Below are 19,420 nucleotides of genomic sequence, written 5' to 3' on the forward strand. Positions count from 1 at the left end.
TTTTTCAATTTGAAAAATCTCGGGTTTCATTGTCTCCACATGAGTAAACTGAAAGCCAAATTTCCATGCTCTTTTTAATGCAGAGGTTACATGAAATTATGAAAGAAAATTGCTTGAATATACTCTAGTGATAAGTACCTAGTACCTACCTATGACTCATATTCTTGGGAAATAAAATCATGTAGGAGTATTTTAATTCACAAAATAATTACCTACTTACAGTTACGTTTTCGCACCTGCTTTATAATTCAGGGTCAAAATTTTTGGATCATTGAAGAAACTGAGGAAAAAAAAATTTATGTTTTAGTAAGATACCAGACAGTTCGCTCTACATGCTCAAGGATAATGACGTGTGTGGATGACTAAAGTCTAAGGAGCATATTTTTCAAGCAATCTTCGTTTCAAATCTTCAGGATGAGCTACCACATCTGAAATTTGAAGAGTGCCATTTGCATATGGCACTGCAATCCAGCTATTCAGTTTGACGGATTTATTAAGAAGCACAAAATTAAGACCTAAGAAGCAGAAATTTGTGTGATTTTTTGTCGATTGTGTGAATAATTCTGGGTGATCTTCATAATATCCAAGCAGCTGTTCAATCACTGGAAGAGCTGTTTTATTTTCATAATTCGTAGTTCGAATTTTGATAATGTAATTCATATTCAAATCCGTCGTCTGCAGGATATTCCAGTTTTCTTCAATCGCTGTGGAATCATAGGAATCGTAATCAGCGTTGAACTTTACAACATCTTGATAACTGATCGATGCAGCGCGAAGAAAAAAGCCCAGGCTTCTTGACATCTGTCCTGGATTGATATATTTGTCAGACATGAATAAGCACATGTAAGGTTGGAATTGGAAATTGCCCAGAATTTGCATAGCCTTTTCAGTGTCTTGGGTAGACATTGCTTTATTGAATTCTGAGAGATCATTACCATAATCCTTGTGTATAAATTTGTTTTCACCAGGTAGATACATTGCCAGGTCATATTCGATAAATTCTTCTATTTTCTCATTCGGAAATGTCACCTGTACATCATGCCAGTCACCAGAAATGGTGTGGTATCCGTGTGACAACAACCACAAATGAAATGGAGTCTCATTGCTATTAGAGTAGTCCATACGAAAAGTATGATACATATCGATTGGATACGAGCGTGTGTATAAGGGCCAGGAGTGACTATTCTTATAGTATTCATCGACTAAGAAACGCATAGAATCCGTGAACGTGCAGTAGCAGGCGAATTCTTGTTTTCGTAAGCTTTCGATTGTAGAGATAGGGTTGAGAACTTCACTTGCGTCACATTTCTCTGAAAATTGGTACCCACCGTACCAGCTTTTTAATTCATCTAGAATTTTTTTCTCGGGTGATCTGAGGTCATCGGATATGTTTTGCGCGGTGACGGTGGCATATCTCTTTTGGGCCCATTTTTTCAAGTACACGCCCATGTTATTTTCAATTTCGTTTTCCGTGAAACCAAATGCTAGTGCAAACTCTTCTTCAAATGTAATATCGTTGAAGCGTTCCATACCTGAACGATACAAGTACACTTGATTTAATTTCAACACAGAGGCTAAGAATGCTAGACCAACCTCATCCTCATGGATATCGTTCATCATATGGTGAACTGACTCTTTAACGTATGTTGCCAGCTGTGTGTTGTTGAGAACTGTGTAGGCATGTTGAAATGGTTAATCATAATCATCCACCAATAGGATGACTTTTGTTCTATTGAATTTGATATGCAGTTCCCAGATAAGCCAACTTAAATAAAAATCTTCATGATAACGCTTATCAACCTCAACGCCATAAGTTTCCGCGATACGTTTCAGAAGAGAGAGATAATGACTATCAAATTCTTCTATTGTATTGAACTTTGAGAGTTCACTGAAGTTCAGATGAATAACTGGAAATTCCTTCCATTTTGGAAAAGGCTCTCCAGCTCTGTGCTCCCCCCAAGTCCACGGAGAATACTTTGTGTTTCCCACTGCGTCGATTGCTAGTCCTTTGAACATGTCTTCTTTCCCTCGAAAGAAATCCGCCATCATGTCTATAAACATCGTTTTACCGAAACCTGGAGGCCGAGTAAGAATGACAAAACGATGAACTTTGAATAGCTTTATCAAAAATGGTGTTTTGTCAATGTAGAGGAAGTTATTTTCGCGAATGGTCCGCCAGGTATGATTTCTCAGTGGTAATGGACGTACTGTTGCTTCGATTGTTTGCGATGTGGATGGTATGTTGAAGTTGATGGTAGATTCACATCGATGAACTGTAATTATTACCATCATTGAAAACAACTCGGAAAAGATCACGATTTTTGTGAAAAGAGCCATGTTCAATAAATTGGTATCAATTAATTTTTATGCACTTCTATGTTTTATATCACGATATAAAAATTATTCGAATGGAAAAAAAATAAGTTGAAAAATAAATCACGCATGTGAAGCAGTAAGTATACATGAAGAGAATTTCTACCAGCTTTATTTTCATTTTTATCATGCTCCTATCGAGAGCTTGATAATTGAAATTTCATTTTATATGTATGTGAAACTAATCTTCTTTTTATCTACTGATTATTGGTAATTATTGCTTAAAATAGTGGTTCTCTCAAAATCAATTGAATTCACGCAGACATATAATGTTACGAGAATTAAAATGAATACAAATTTATCGATGAAAGGTAATTGCGTGTACCTACTCGAAGTTATCAACTCATAATTTTATTCAATTTTTAAAATTCGAATTCGAATAGAAACTTGAAGACATGGTTGGGTAGTTTAAAGCCAGAGTGTTAAATGATCCTGCAGGCCCTGCAGGTGTCTTACTCTTTATCACTCTTCATCAAAAAGTCCTGCTTTTTTTCGAACAAACTTCAAATTTTCAATTCATTCCTCCGTTTTCTGGAATTTTGACAAACATTTTGTTGAAAAGGGCTCATTTGTCAAGTTTTTTAGAACTTGAATTGCACATTTTTAGGAGCTTTCCGAGTACAAAACTTATTATTCAAATTCAAGAAAGATTCAAAATGGATCAGAAAAATAAACCTCTTTTCTGCGTAAGAAATCTTGTTTTTTTTTAAATTCTCAAAACACGAATTTTTGAAAGCTTTTGGCATTGCTTCATTCGGGCTCATTTTCTTTTCTTTTTCAAGTTTGATCTTTTTTTATCATCATCATTCAAATTTTACAATTACATATTTTGAAGCGAAATAATAAACACTTGATTCTTTACGTAAGAAAAATCGTTTTTATACCTCTTAAAATACTAATCTTCAAGAGCTTATTCAATTTTGAATTTTTCAAAAAAAAAAAAAAAACATTAGCAACTCATCACACACAAAAACATCTTTTCTATACCTCTCAATGGAAATTTTTATCGTATGTTATTTGAATGACAGGCAAAGTTATACCTATCAAATGACAAAATTGTTATTTCATCTTTTACTATACCTTTACGTAATTTTGCTTCAAAACTCCTCGTTTTATTTCGAAAAATTAATTTTTTTTTTCAAATGTCGTTTAGATTTTTCACAGATTTTTTTTTACATTTTTTAAAAATTTACCTATGTTGAAAAAAGTTTTTTGTTCACCCAATTTCATTACATTATAGGCTAGCAAGAAACTTGAAAGTGAAAATAAAATTAAAAATTGAAACAATAAGATTGTGTTTTTGACGTTCGTTTGCTTGAAAAAAATCTTGAGATGCTCGAAATCATTGGAAAGCTAGAGCAAAAAATTGAATGTAAAACTTTGTCTCGCCCACCCCTCCCTCTTGAAAAATCCCATTTGATGGAATTTTGTAGAAATTTCACGTTTCAAAAATCTGCTAGAGGCTGTATAAATTTTCCAAAAGTCACTGGAGGCTCCAAAATGACCTGAACTCGCTGGCAGTCGACTTGATTGCGTGTTTAAATTGGAGTGTAGAGTGTAAATTTTGGATTTTAAACTCGGGTTGGTAAAATTTTACGAAAATTTCGAGCATTGAAAAATCTGCTGGAGGCTCGTATAAATTTTCAAAAAGTCGCTGGAGGCTCCAAAATGACCCGCAGTCGACTTAGAGTGTTTAAGTTGGTGTGCAGTGTGGATTCCGGGTTTTAAACTTCGTTTGATGAGGTTTTGTGGAAATTTCACGTTTCAAAAATCTGCTGAAGACTCCATAAATTTTGAAAAATCGCTGGAGTCTCCAAAATGACTTGGACTTGCCTGCAGTCGACTTGATAGCGTGTTTAAATTGGAGCATAGAGTAAATTTTGGATTTCCAACTCTGTTTGGTAAAGTTTTACGGAAATTTCGAGCATTGAAAAATCTGCTGGAAGCTCGTCATTTGATGAGATTTTGTGGAAATTTCAAGTTTCAAAAATTTTCTGGCGGCTCCAGAACTGCTCAAAACGGTTTAAACCCGTTTCCAATCAAGGTTGTAAATCGAAATTGGCGTATATCCGAAATTTCAGCTTTCTAGGTCAGTTTGGTGAAATTTTGATTTTTTTCTTATTTTCAGCTTAAATTTGGCTTTTTTTTTTAATTTATCAAAAATCAAAAAACGCACTTTGGCACTTGAAATTTTGACTGGTGATAAATTTTTGCGTGCTCTTTCGATCTAGTTTCGTCTAGTTGAAAAAATTTCGTGCGAGTCTCATTTGGGAAAGCAAAATTTGCGATTTTGGCTGACCTGTCAATCAAAATGGCCGCCAATTTGATATCGAGTCCAACTTTTTTTGGCTACTTTGCTTTAAAATATTTCTACGAGTATTTCAATTCACAAAATAATAACTTATAGTTTGTTATATGTTCAAAATTTTTGGAATTTAAGAAACTGAAGAACAGCAATTTTATGTTCTAGTGAGATACCAAATTGTTAGCTCTAGATATGCAAGGATCATGACTTGTATGGATGACTGCAGTCTAAGGAGCGTATTTTCCAAGCAATCTTTCTTTCAAATCTCCAGGTTGGGCTACCACATCAGAAATCTGAAAAGTGCCCTTGGTGTATGACAATGCAATCCAGCTATTCAGTTTGGCGAATCCATCAATATGCAGAAAATTAAGACCCAAGAAGCAGACATTTGTTTGATTTTTTATCAATTTTGTGAAGAATTCTGGGTGATGTTTATGATATCTAAGCAGCTGTTCGATCACTGGAAGAGCTGTTTCATTTTCGCTATTCGTAGTTTGGATTCTGATAATGTAATTCATGTTCAAATCCGTCGTCTGCAGGATATTGTTATCTATGTTTTCTACAATGGCTGTGGAATTAGTACCAGTATCTACCTTTCCAACTTTGGCTTTGGAATTAGTAACAGTACTATCTACTTTTCCAACTTTGGCTGTGGAATTAGTAGCAGTGTTGAACTTTACATCCTCATGATAGTTGAAGTTGATCGATGCAGCATGAAGAAAAAAACGCATGCTTCTTGACATCTGCCCTGGATTTGCATTTCTGTAGAAACGACTCAGGCTTAGATAAGGTTGGAATTTAAAAATGCTCAAAATTCTCATTGCCTTTTCAGTGTCTTGGGTCGACATTGCTTCATTAAATACCGCAAGATCATTACCATAATCCTCGTGTATAAATTTATTTTCATCGAGCAGATACATCGCCACATTATATTCGATAGCTTCTTCTATTTCCTTGTTTGGAAATTTCAACGTTACACTGTCTATATCACGGTGACCAGTACAATAATTTACGACAAGTTCGTAGTCAGAAATTGTGTAATAACCGTGTGATAACATCCACCTATGCAATGGGGTCTCACTTTCTCTAGAATTGTGCTCAATGCAATAAATTGAGCTCGCATTATATAGGTGCAATTCATTGAAACTTTCCCAGTTTGAAAATTTCTCATAATATTGTGCGACCAAGAAGTGCATGGCACTTGTTGATATAAAGTAGTTGCCGAATTCTTGTTGCTGTAAGCTTTCAATTGTCGACAATGGGCTGAAAACTTCCCCAGCGTCACATTTTATCGAAAATTGATACCCACCGTACCAGCTTCTCAATTCATCCAAAAGTTTCATCTCGGGTAACCTGGGATCATTGGGTTCACTTTGAGCATTCGAGGTAATATATCTCTTTTGAGCCCATTTTTTCAAGTACGGAGTCATATTATTTTTGATTTCATTTTCAGTGAAACCAAATGCTTCCGAGAGGTCTTTATCCCACGTCAGGTCACTGAATACATTCGTGCTTGAATTTTCTTGGGACATGAAATTTAATCTCATCACACCGGCAAATAATGCAAAACCGATCATTTCAGTATTGGCTTTGATTACTGATATCATTGATTCAAGAGAGTGTGTAATGTTTATTGCCAGCTGTTTATTGTTAAGCACCTTGTGAGCATGTTGAACAGGATGATCATATTCATCCACCAATATGACGATACTTGTTTTGTTGAATTTGAAGTATACTTTCGAAATAAGTTTATCCAAATCAAAATCGTTTTCATCGCCATCAACACTGTATGTTTCTGCTGCACGTTTCAGGAGGAAGAGATATTCATCATCGAACTCTTTACTCGTGTTGAAGTTTGAAATTTCAGCAAAGTTGAGATGAATTACTGGAAATTCCTTCCATTTTGGCAAAGGTTCGCCAGTTTCAGACTTATTCCATGGATAATGCTTTGTATTTCCCACTTTGTCGATTGCTAGTCCTTTGAACAGGTCTTTTTTCCCTCGAAAGAAATCTGCCATCATGTCTAGAAATGTCGTTTTACCAAAACCACGAGGCCGAGTAAGAATAACTGACCTATTTTTTTCCAACAGCTTCATCAAAAATGGTGTCTTGTCAATGTAGAGGAAGTTATTTTCTCGAATGGTCCGCCAGGTATGATTTCTCTGTGGTAATGGATGTGCTGTTTCTTCAATTGATTGTGATGTGGATATGTTGACGGTAGATTCAATTTGGTGAACTGTCATTATTATTATCATTGAAAACAACATGGAAAATATCACAATTTTTTTGAAAAGAGTCATGATGGTCAAATTGGTATTACTTTTTATGCACCTGTGAGTTTTAAATCACGATATCAAAATTATTCAAATGGAATAAAAAAAAATTGTGCTCTTAATTATGAAGAGAATGTCTACTGACTTTTTTTTTTCATTTTAATCATGTTCCAATCTAAGCCTTGAGGCTTGATATTTGAAATCTCATTTCATATGTGAAAGTAATGTTCTTTTTATCTTGATGAATTATCACTGAGCTGAACTAACTTGATGATTTATTTATCGCATGTAGCACGTTTTGCCTTGCCCACCCCTCCCCTCTTGAAAGTCCTGCTGATGTCTTTTTTTATTTTTAAAATATTACCAGACAACCTGAAAGCAGAGAAATGTGGACTGATAATTTTTTGGTCATTATGGTTTATTTTTAAAAATCCAAAAAATTTGGTAGGTACTTAGGTGAGTAATTTTTTGGTTATTTTTCTACATTTTTTGAAATTGGCAATAATGACCAAAAAAATGGTGTCCGCCTCCAATTTGAACGAGACCGCGATTTTTGAAAAGAGCATGGTTTATAAAACCCCCAAAACCAAATTTTCAGCTGCCCAACTTCATTTTTCGGTTATTGGCGAACGTTTAAAAATGTATTAGGCTAGTCTGGCATATGACAATAGGAATAATTGCACCCCCCCCCCCGCCGATCCTCCGGGACAACTTTTTTCTTAAAGGGGACATTCTAACGAACAGTTTAAAGCAAACGTGCCAAAAAAAATTGGCCTTACTTACAAAATGGCGGCCATTTTGATTGGCAGGTTAGCCGAAATCGCAGATTTTGCGTTTTAACATAGGACTTGCACGAACTTTTTCAAATTTCACAAAGGTAGATCGAAAAATCATGCAAAAATTTATCGTCTGTCACAATTTCAAGTGCTAAAGTGCGTTTTTCGATTTTTGGTGAATTTTTGAAAATCGAATTTAGGCCAAAAATGAGGGAAAAAAATCAAAATTTCACCAAATTGACCAAAGAAAGCTGAAATTTGGGATATACCCTATTTTCGACATGCCAAATCGATTGGAAACGGTTTCAACCCGTTTTGAGCAGTTCTGGAGCCTCCAGCAGATTTTTGAAACTTTAAATTTTTACAAAATTTCATCAAATGGAGATGGAAAGCTGTAATTTACTTTACACTCTAATTTTAACACCCTCTGAAGACGACTTCAGGTGGGTTCAAGTCATTTTAGGGCCTCCAGCGACTGTTTTGAAAATTACTGGAGCCTCCAGTAAATTTTTGGCACTTGAAATTTCTCAACATTAATTTATCAAATGGAGTTGGCAAGCTGAAATTTACCTCGCAGACTACATGGTGGTTTCAAACGGTTTTGAAGCTTCCAGCTACTTTTAGGAAATTTCAATTTTTCAAAAAAACGTCATACAACCTTTCAAAAAGTTGCTGGAGGCTCCAAAACGACTTGAAATTCACCAGCAGTCAACTTCCTAGCCTAGCGTATTGAAATTAGTTTGCAGAATGAATTTCGACTCTCCATCTTAGCTTGATAAAATTTTGGGGAAATTTCAAGTTTCAGAAATCTACCGGAGGCTCCAGTAATGTTCAAAACAGTCGTTGGAGGCTCTAAAATGACTTGAAATTCACCAAAAGTCGTTTTCAGAGGGTGTTAAAATTGGAGTGTAGAGTAAATCTCAGCTTTCCATCTTTATTTGATGAAATTTTGTGAAAATTTAAAGTTTCAAAAATCTGCTAGAGGCTTCAGGAATTTTCAAAAAGTTGCTGGAGGCTCCAAAACGACTTGAAATTCTCCAGCAGTCAACTTCGTGGCGTATTGAAATTAGTTTGCAGAATGAATTTCGACTCTCCAATCTCCATCTTAGTTTGATGAAATTTTGGGAAAATTTCAAGTTTAAAAAATCTACTGGAGGCTCTAGTAATGTTCAAACAGTCGCTGGAGGATCCAAAACCACTTGAAATTCACCTGCAGTACTTCGTAGCGTATTGAAATTAGTTTTTAGAATAAATTTTAGCTTTACAACTCCAATTTGATGGAATTTTGTGGGAATTTCGAGTTTCAAAAATCTGCTGGAGGCTCCAGAACTGCTCAAAACGGGTTGAAACAGTTTCCAATCGATTTGGCATGTCGAAAATAGGGTATATCCCAAATTTCAGCTTTCTTGGTCAATTTGGTGAAATTTTGATTTTTTCCCTCATTTTTGGCCTAAATACAATTTTCAAAAATTCACCAAAAATCAAAAAACGCACTTTAGCACTTGAAATTTTGACAGGCGATAAATTTTTGCATGATCGCTCGATCTGCCTTTGTGAAATTTGAAAAAGTTCGTGCAAGTCCTATGTTAAAACGCAAAATCTGCGATTTCGGCTGACCTGTCAATCAAAATGGCCGCCATTTTGTAAGTAAGGCCAACTTTTTTTTGGCAATAAGTTTGCTTTAAAATGTTCCTTAGGATGTCCCCTTTAAGAAAAAGTTGTCCCGGAGGATCGGCGGGGAGGGGGGGGGTGCAATTACTCTTATTGTCATATGCCGGACTATATGTACTTGATCAGTAAAAATGATCAAAATGAGTCCTAAAACTGATAAGTATTAATTTCCCAAATCCAAATTTCACCATTTACAACCATTCTGGAGCCTCCAGCGCGATTTTCAATTTCTCCAGAATTTTGTATTTTCTCCAGAAGGCGTGAATATGCAGTTGGACAGCTAAAAATCAAGTTGTGAGTTATACTCGACCTGTTCAGTGAGTTTATCCACATTTGAGCCGATTCTGGAAGGGGCACCTCAAGAGTGGGTTTTTTGACATGATTTTTACATAAGTAGATACTTAACTTGAAGAAAATGCTCAAAAGTCAAAAATTTCCAAAGTGCGAGGAAATTGTCGAAATTTACACGCATCATTATATTTCGTCCAAAACTAGCCTTCCGAGGACGAATTTCGCCATTTCCAGCCATTCTGGAGCCTCCAGCGCGATTTTTCAATTTCTCCAGGATTTTGAATTTGCTCCAGAAGACGTTAATATGAAGTTGGACAGCTAAAAATCAAGTTGTGAGTTATACTCGACCTGTTTAACTACGAGTAGTTTATCCTTATTGGAGCCGATTCTGGCGGGGACACCTCAAGAGTGGATTTTTGACCAAATTTTTACATTTTAATGAAAATGGTCAAAAATCAAGAATTTTCTGTTTGAGGGAAAACTTTGGAAATTGGCACGAATCGCTGTATTTCGTCCAGAACTAACTCTCCGAAGATGAATTTCGCCATTTCCAGCCATTCTGGAGCCTCCAGCACGATTTTTCAATTTCTCCAGAATTTTGAATTTGTTTCAGAAGGCGTGAATATGAAGTTGGACAGCTAAAAATTGAGTTGTGTGTTATACTCGACCTGCCAAGAATGATGTCTCATTGTATGACACATCATTCTTGAGGTGTCCTTTCCAGTATCGGCTCATATGTGGATAACCTCGTTAAACAGGTCAAGTATACCGCACAACTCGATTTTTAGCTGTCCAACTTCATATTCACACCGTCTGGAGCATAGGTATTCAAAATCCTGGAGAAATTCAGACATCGCGCTGGAGGCTCCAGAATGGTTGGAAATGGTGAAATTTGGGGAATTAATATTAGTTTTAAAACATATTTTGATCGTTTGAAAAAAAGCATAAATCACCAAAAGCAGTCAATTTTGAAGTTTTAAATGTTCGCCAAAAATCGAAAAATTTAGTTGGGCAGCTCAAAATTTGGTTTTGGAGGCTTTAGACCATGATCTTTCCAAAAATCGTGGTCCCATTCAAATCGAAAGTGGACACCTCAAGAGGTTCCCTTGTCAGTAGAACTCCAAAAGTGGTTTTGGATAGTCATGGCGATAGCTTATTGTTTAGACCGAGGCAGAATTTTAAATACAAACTTTCGGAGCCACTGGAAGGTGAAAGTGGGGGTGGTCACCACGTGCTTTGGTCATTTCAAATTTAATTTTCAATTTTGAGTAAGTAAAGAGCATTAAAAAAATGTAATAAGTACCTACTCCAAAGTTCTGTTTTCCTATAGCAGAATTTTCGATGGCACAAACATCGCCGAAAAAAATGATAATATTTTAAGTAAAACAAAACAAACGAAAAGGAAAAAAAGATCTCGATATTAAACCAAGTGTAAACAAACGACCAAGACGAATTTGTGTATACTTACGTAAAAATGTGGACACCCTTTTTTATATCACGTTCAGCACCGTTGTATTCTTGAATTTATGTTTAATTTAGATACTCCCTCACCTCAGCTCTCCTCATCCAAGACATTGTTATACTTATACAGTATTACGAAACTCTCGTTTCTTGCTGTAGGAGGACCTGGCTGATCTGTATACAGACATTCGTAATGTTTAGGTTGTCGTTGTTATTTTTTTTTAATTACTTTTTTATTCCGGAGATTGTAGCTGGATTTTTTGTGTATTTTTATTCCTTTTTTTTTCACTCGTAAAAATGAAAAAAGACTCGCGAGATCGATGGTACTCGAAATATCCTAAAATTGTTTTTTTTTTCACTCTCTTGATTGGCGCCTACGCATCGTTAAACGTTTTATATTCCTCCACCCCCTCCCTCTCACCCTTCACCATTCGAGTTGGGCTACGTTGAGCGTGTGTAGGTAATATATACTTATGAAAAAGTGAAGACGAGCTCGAAATTCGAATGGTATAATAATTAAAAGTGTTTTGTGTGTTTTTGTTAAAACATTTAGATATAGTACGTAATATATTAAGAAACACATGGCCATTCCACTTCACTTCCATACAAACGCTGTACCAGTTGGCTTCCATAATAATAATGCTACAGACATCCTCCAGAGAGAAAGGATCTGTTACATATTATACAAGCAAAAAACCCTGCACCATTAGCCCTTCGCCCTTCTCGGCATGGTCGCATTCGTAATACTCGTGGTATCTCGAAATTGCTACTTTATAACCGGATACCGGACATACGTTCGGTATTTCTTCAGCACAGTTGTACGTACGTATATATTTTTGAAATTACAAAATATATACAAGTAAGTATACGAGGCGTTTACTGTGCACTCGTACGACGCTAATGATAAATTAATGATCAAATCGGAGATGATTTGCGTTCGCCTCGAAGTACGAGTATTAGGGTTTCCAGAAGATGCAGCCAGCGAGTGCGAGCGTTTTTTGTACACTTGGGTTTTACGAGAGTCGGTTGTGTGAATGAGGAAATAGGTACTGCGATGTTATTATTAATGCGTAAAGGAAAGGGCGAGGGGTGAGGAAAATTACGATATTTTGGGAAGATGTTAACGAACGCTATAATATTCTACTAGTATATCTACAATAATACAACTTTTACTAGTCTTTTTCGATATTTTTTTAGTAGATTTTGATGAATTTAGTTTCTATTTTTAGCCATGAAAATCTTCGAATATTTTTAATTTTTTTTTGGGGGGGGGAGGAGGGGGAATGAATTGAAATTTTTTGTTGGAGATTATGCTCTTTGCTATTTTTAGATTTTTTTTATTCTTAGAAAGTTGATGATTAGTCTCTGAAGTTTTGATTTACAGATTTTGTGGCTGGTTATTAACATTACATATTCATAATTTTTCAAATTCTAATGTGAAGATAAGGAATGTCGAATGTAATTTGGAGAGGGGTATATAGAAAAAAAATACATCGGTCTGAATTGATCAAAAAAAAGGAGAATAATTTGTATACCAGAGGGGGGGGGGGGCTTCCGAGAAAACCTGCTTTTTACTAAAATTGCTAAAGTGCACCTTTCTGCTAAGACTAGCAAAAAAAAGTAGTCTCGCTCTCATTTCGTGCTCGCTTTTTCGCAAAAAATTCCAAAAAGTGTTCAAAATTGACCAAATAAGTCTCTCAATTTCAAAAAAGACTGCTAAAAGGTACCATTTTCGCCAATAATTGCTAAAAATTCGTGCTTTTTGCTGAAATTGACAATCTTGCTTTTTGTTAAAAATTTTCGATTTTTCGCAAAAAATTCCAAAAAGTTTTACTATTTTCCAAAAATTGTACAAAAGTCTTGCTTACTGCCAAAAATGTAATTTCATGGCCAATAATTCCCAAAAATTGCTAAATACATTTTGTGTGCACTGTCAAATTTTTGCTTTTTAAATTTTTTTCTTCTTTTCGAAACGTAAGCTAGGTATCCAATAACTTCAGCTCAGGTATTTGCAAAGACTAACCAAAAAATGTATCACTTTTTTGCAAATAATTTCCAATACGTAAGTCTTGCTTTTTGAACAAATTTTCAAAGCCTTGCTTTTTGCCAAAAATCGTGAAAAATTCTCGCTTTTCAACATGATTTCCAAAAGTAGTCGTTCATTTGCAAAAAAAAAACAAAGTCTCACTTTTTTTCAAAAATTTTGGAAAAGTCTCGATTTTTTGCCAGAAATTGTCAGAAAATCATTCTTTTTGTTAAAATTTTTCAGACTCGTTTTATTTTCCCAAAAATTGTTTTTTTTTCAGAAGTTGAAAAAATATTTACTTTTTGTTGCTAAAAACTGTTGAAAAATCTCGATTTTTCCATCAGAAAGTTTCAAAATAATCGCATAGGTAGTTCAACTTTTCAAAATTATAAACCAGAACATTTCAATTCATGAGGTTTTTCAGGGTGTCCAACGGTCATGAAAGTCATAAATTTTGGTAGGTGGTCACGAAAGTCGGGAAAAAGTCATGAATTTTGCTCAAAAAACACTTGAAAATTTTTCAAATAGCCCATAAAATCAAAAAAAAAAATCAAAAATTTGTTCAAAAAGCCCTAAAAATGAAAAAACTTTAATAGGTACTTACCTAATTTTTGATCCTGCAAAAAATGGCAACCCTGTTCGATTTTTGAGTTGGGGTGGGTACTTTTAAGACGTAATAATGTGAAAAATAGGTCATGAAAAAGTCATGAAAAGGTCATAAAAAAGATGTGATTTTTTTGTCTGGGAGTACTGCTAGACACCCTGGTTTTTTTTCATTTTTTTTGGTTCGATTTTTTTCTACATTGAAATATTTTGTTCGCGTTTTGTCACTTTTTTTGAGATTTTTTGGTTACTAATTTTTTTTGGAAAAAATTGAGTACTAGCCCTGATTACGTATTTGCTAAAAGTTTATAATATGGAATACTGGTTACTTTCCTGATGCCTGGCACTCAGCAGAAATCATACCTCTATTAAAACCTCAGAAAAATCCTCAAGACATCAATAGTTACAGACCAATCTCCTCGACCTCAGTATATGCAAATTGCAAAGTCTTTCAAAAAATCATCAATGTAAGACTTTTGAAATTGTTGCAAGATAAAAATCTACTCACATCACAACAGTGTGGTTTTCGTCCATCAAGATCAACTAATGATAACCTCATACACTTACAAAATTCAATTTTTCAAGCATTTTCAAAAAGAGAACACCTAATAGCAGTGTTTTATGATTTTTCCAAGGCATTTGACACCATTAAAAGACAGCATATTATTGATCAACTCCTCTTATGGAATATAAAAGGGAAAATGACAACTTTCATCCGGAATTTCCTCATACACCGACTTGCATATATCTGTAGTTTCACAAATTGTTGAAATTGAAAATGGAGTCCCACAAGGTGAAGTCATTAGTCCCACACTATTCTGACAGTTCTTCAGCTGGGAACTGGAGCCCTCAGAACTACTCCTATACACTTATTATATCAGGAAGCATCCTAAATCCTCCCTTCTATACGATCAAAACTCATCCTTTCAAAATTTTTCATTCACCTTAAAATTGTTGACAGCCTTTCTCTCACCATAGACTCAAAAATTGATCCCAATCATCCATATGCTTATGACTCATATCTCCATAAAGCCTCTTCCATTCTAAATTCCATTCAGATATATCCTCTTCCACCATTCTATCCAGAAAATCCTATAAAAACTAAGAATAATATTCTCTCATTTGATACATCATTGCTCGAACACACTCTACTAAATACCTACTCAAATCATCAATAACTAATTTATTGCTCAGTATAATGATTTCACTTCGTTTCACACCAATGGGTTGAAATCCGTGGATCACTGTGGTTGTTTCGTCGTTTGTGATTGTGAGGTTTCGCAATTTCCACTTCCATGCTTGTTCAGTATTCTTTCATGTGAACTATATGCTATCCTTACATCTTTAAACATGGCAATTGAGAGCAGACTCGACAAAGTTGTGATCTTCACTGATTCACTAAATTCCATCTCACAACTAAGATCTAAATCGAAGCAACATCCAATTGCCTCAGAAATCTCATCTCTTCAATGTGACACGGATGTTACCATTGCCTGGATTCCAGCCCACTCAGGAATTTTTGGAAATGAAACAGCAGACTTAGCAGCAAAGCAGTCACTAAGAATTTCACCTGTACCAGAAATACCTGTTCCAGTGTCTGATGTGATGGAAGCCATATGTTCACGGTTAATTCCCAGCCCAAGACACACCACTAACGTTCAAGATTTATCCAGGAAGCAGGCAGTTGCCTTATGCTGTGTATGCACAGGCCATACCCTCCTCACCCACTCTCATCTGTTCAAAAAAGAACCCCCTCCAATATGCTCTACATGCGAAGTCCAACTCACTATCTCCCACATTGTACTCACCTGTCAAGATCATACCAATTTAAGAAACTCACTCAACCTCCCTAAAACTCTACCTGAAATAGCTCATAACCCTTCAGTCTTACTCCCCTTTCTCCAAAAATCCAACCTCCTTCCATTAATGTAACAGCATAAAACGACCCGTGCCTCTAGCCTTGTAGCTGTACACAGCACAGTGACCAACCAACAGGTACAGGTACAGTTAATAAAATTCGATTTCCCCAGAAAATTTTTTTGGACATTTTCTCAACAAATATGGAAGGAATAGTAAAATATTCTGGGTTTTGAGTAGTTTTTAATGTTTTTTGAAATGTTCACATGTTAACATGTTTTGTTGTTTTCTTTGTTATTTTATGAGAATTTCGACAAATTTTCAGCATTTCTGGGCTACTTTGAATGACTTTAAAGATGTACATAATGGTTCTTTGGAATGATTTTAATAGTCTTTTAACCCAATTTTATGCGAAGTTTTTGATAAATTGTGCTGAATTGTGCTAAATTTTATCATGTGAAGAGTGATATTCCAAAACTCGCTTTGTCCATTTTCACAACTTTTCAGGAGAGAGGAAAAACAGTTTCCCTTTAAACGGGTAAATTGGCTTTTTAGGCGAGTTTAGTACTTTATTTGGGTGGATTTATGATGTAGGAGTGTAGGTATACATTTCATCCACTAAATACTGCTGAAAAAAATTCCAATAAAAATGGACAAAGCGCGTTTTGGAACATTATTTTTTTTTTAATTTTTAGTGAATTGGCTATTTAGGTGAGTTTAACACCTCATTTTGGTAGGTTGATGATGTAGGAATGTGAGTTAATACTTCATCTACCAGGTACCACTAAAAACCCAACTTTGATAAAAATGGACAAAGCGAGTTTTGGAATATCACTCTTCATGTCTTTCTTGCAATTTCATTTAATTAATTATTGATGTTGTACTTACTTACATACTTTTATGATTTTAATGAATTTCATAATGTGTTTTCATGTTATTTTAAACACATTTTTGCAACATTTTACACAATTTTTTTCTAAATTTTGCCAAGTTTCATCAGTTTTAGATAATTTTGAATGATTCTTACTGTTTCGTTCAAAATTTTTTAAACACCAAGCTTTCCTAAAATTGTGTTAGATTTTCGATTTCAATTTTCTTCCATGTTTTTCAACTATTTTTATGTCATGTTTGACTTGTTTTAATGACGTTTTATGAAATTTCTGTTGAATTAAATCAAATTCTGCTAAAGTTTCAATAGTGTGTGGTAATTTTTAATTACATATTTCAATATTTTAAAAATATTTTCATGTCATTTTCAATGCATTTCAACTGCATTCTATGGAGTTTTTTTGTGATTTTTTGCCAAATTTTGATGAAATGTCATCAGTTTGTAATAATTTTGAATGATTTTAATGTTGTTTTAAATCACTTTTAATGTATTTTTAATCGCTTTTAGTTTAATTTTTGCCAAGTTTTCACAAATTTTATCAGTTTCTGAAAATCGATGAGTCGACTTATTTGGGCCATTAAAACAAGGATGTCCTTCATTTTCTGCCCTTTCTATACAATTAGCTTACCTTTTCCAAAACTCGTACTTGTCTTTAAAAAATCATCACCTATCAGATTTCGAGAGGAAAAAAATCCAATTTCGGAGGCAAAAATTACTTTATAATGCGTATTTTTAAATTACACCACTTACCTATTTACTTCCTGTCGCCAATGGATAATATTGTAAAAACTTACCACAAATACACCAGCAGCAGCAACAGCAGCGACGACGTACGACGACGGTGGTAATTTACCAAGAGGGCATTTACATCTCTCTTTCTCTTTCTCTAGGTATATAACGACGAATTAATTCCACGTTATAAGCTCACGTGTTTTTTACCTGCGGTTTTTGTGCATAACCTTGAGAAAACCGACCGGAAACCTTGTACAAAATGCATTTGTTTTGAAAGCACTAGCGCCATTAAGCTATACATATACAGCAGTTGTGTAATAAACGCCGAATACCGCTCGACTAAAAGTACCTGCTCGAGCTATACCCTTCTATATAAACACATTATTAAGTACGAAAATTAATACACACCGGATTTTTTTTTTTTTTTGAGAAAACGTTCGTATATTTTATACATTACAAATTTTCAACACGTCATTTACAAATTATGTATAATATTTTATATAAATTTTCCATCTATATAAGAAATATATAAATACACGCAAAATTATTGTACATGTACAACATAAAACAAATTATTAAAAATACACATAAAATTCACGGTTATAATATGTATTTTTATGGGGTAGGTACATACGTATGTATTATAGATATTTCTTTGCAAAAATCACCCGGATTATTATTTAGAATAAGGGGGAGAGGTGAGGTAAACCATCGAGAAATTAAGTATAGAGTATATTTTTCGTTTATAAAATTGGCACTTTGTCACGGAATATTGAAACGTATCACATAATAACAATATAATTTTCATATGTAAACAAAAAAAAAATTACAGAAAAAAAAACAACAAACTGTTTTAAAAATCACGCACACAAAAAAATTAATTCGTATTTATAATAATAAAATATACAAAAAAGAAAACCTTATTCTCGACAAAACGAAAATACTTATATTTACAAAAGAAAAAGAAAAACGTACAAATTTCGATTAAATAGTCACTGACTAGAAAAAAATTTACTATCGTAGGCTACACATTTCGCTCGCTTTATTCGTCGTAATGTATTTCCAAGAAGAATTCCAAGATAAATAATGAAATGACTAGCGAAATCGTACGTGTACGTATTGATTTTGATATTAAAGAATGAAAACAATTTATTCAAGTTACTTACCAAGTATATAGCCTACGTAAATTGTTTTGATTGTAAATAAAAAAATAATACATTTAGGTAGGAAAACAAAATATTAGAATAAAAATGCATTTTCTATATTCGAATTTGAAAGTTCGTACCGGGACTAGATTCGCAAACTACAAGAATCGTTTTGTGATATCGCTTTAACAGTATTTTTCATTTTTTTTTTTAGAGCTTCAAGCTTTATGAAATATTGTACTTTACAAGGTATACATCAAGTCTCCCGAATCAAGGGGAGATGGTAATTTTTAATAGGTATACAAAAAAGCGATCAATTTTTTTTCATTTTGGTTTTTTTAAATACAAACTTTTTTTTTTAGAGTATTTACATCGAGTGTACAAAAATAAATTTACTATATTGAAGTAGATACGTTGGTATAGAATTACAAATTACGAAATATTACTATTACGATTCACGCGATCATTTTTCATACTTCTATCACAGTAGGACCGTTGTTGTTGTTGTTGTTGTGAGGTACTTGTATTTGCGCATACATTCGTGTCACGTGGTGGTATTTGGTCGACGAAATGGTTGAAATTCGTCGACGATTGTGGGTCGTTACGTTTGTAATTTGGTTCGACTTTCGAATGCGACGGCTTGTCTGGAGCTTCGCTGGTGTGCGAGTTTAACGTTCTTTTGGAAATATTTTCGGTTACCAGGGTTAATATCGGTACGAATTCTGAAAATTATTCGGGTTGAATTAGTTGGGTGTTTGAGGTGGAAATAATGTTGAGGGGTAGGGTAAGGGGGTAATGTTTTTTGTTGATTTTTTCGATTGGTGAAAATTGACGTTCAGGAAGAGAGAGGAGATGAGTTGGGTTCCAGAAAAGTTAAGGATAACTTGAGGAAGGATTAAATTCTATTATTGATTTTGCTCAGTAAATAGTGTATTTTGAGTACCTCTATAACCATCAGAACGAAGTTCAGTTCAGATGCTGACTCGGATTTTCAGATTTTTGACACATCTCGTATGAA

General features: G+C 34.4%; 2 protein-coding genes across 2 annotated transcripts in view; both read right to left on the bottom strand.

Moving 5' to 3' along the window:
* Positions 1-475: 475 nt before the first annotated feature.
* LOC135834783 (uncharacterized protein in vnfD 5'region-like) lies at positions 476-7,063 on the bottom strand. Its single transcript, XM_065348751.1, has one exon. It carries the CDS (start codon positions 6,976-6,978, stop codon positions 4,906-4,908), a length of 2,073 nt encoding a protein of 690 aa, XP_065204823.1. The 5' UTR covers positions 6,979-7,063; the 3' UTR covers positions 476-4,905.
* An 11,480-nt stretch (positions 7,064-18,543) lies between these two features.
* Positions 18,544-19,420, bottom strand: part of LOC135834785 (uncharacterized) — a 272,925-nt gene continuing 272,048 nt past the window's right edge. The window contains exon 7 of the mRNA XM_065348753.1: positions 18,544-19,124. Coding sequence (XP_065204825.1) covers positions 18,835-19,124 — 290 coding nt within the window. The 3' untranslated portion in view covers positions 18,544-18,834. The remainder of the gene's footprint in view (positions 19,125-19,420) is intronic.

This window comes from Planococcus citri, chromosome 2, assembly GCF_950023065.1.
Source record: "Planococcus citri chromosome 2, ihPlaCitr1.1, whole genome shotgun sequence".
NCBI lineage: Eukaryota > Metazoa > Arthropoda > Insecta > Hemiptera > Pseudococcidae > Planococcus > Planococcus citri.

What these genes read in the sequence shown, in the direction of transcription:
- LOC135834783 (XM_065348751.1), bottom strand. Translation starts at nt 6,978, where the DNA reads ATGACTCTTTTCAAAAAAATTGTGATATTTTCCATGTTGTTTTCAATG.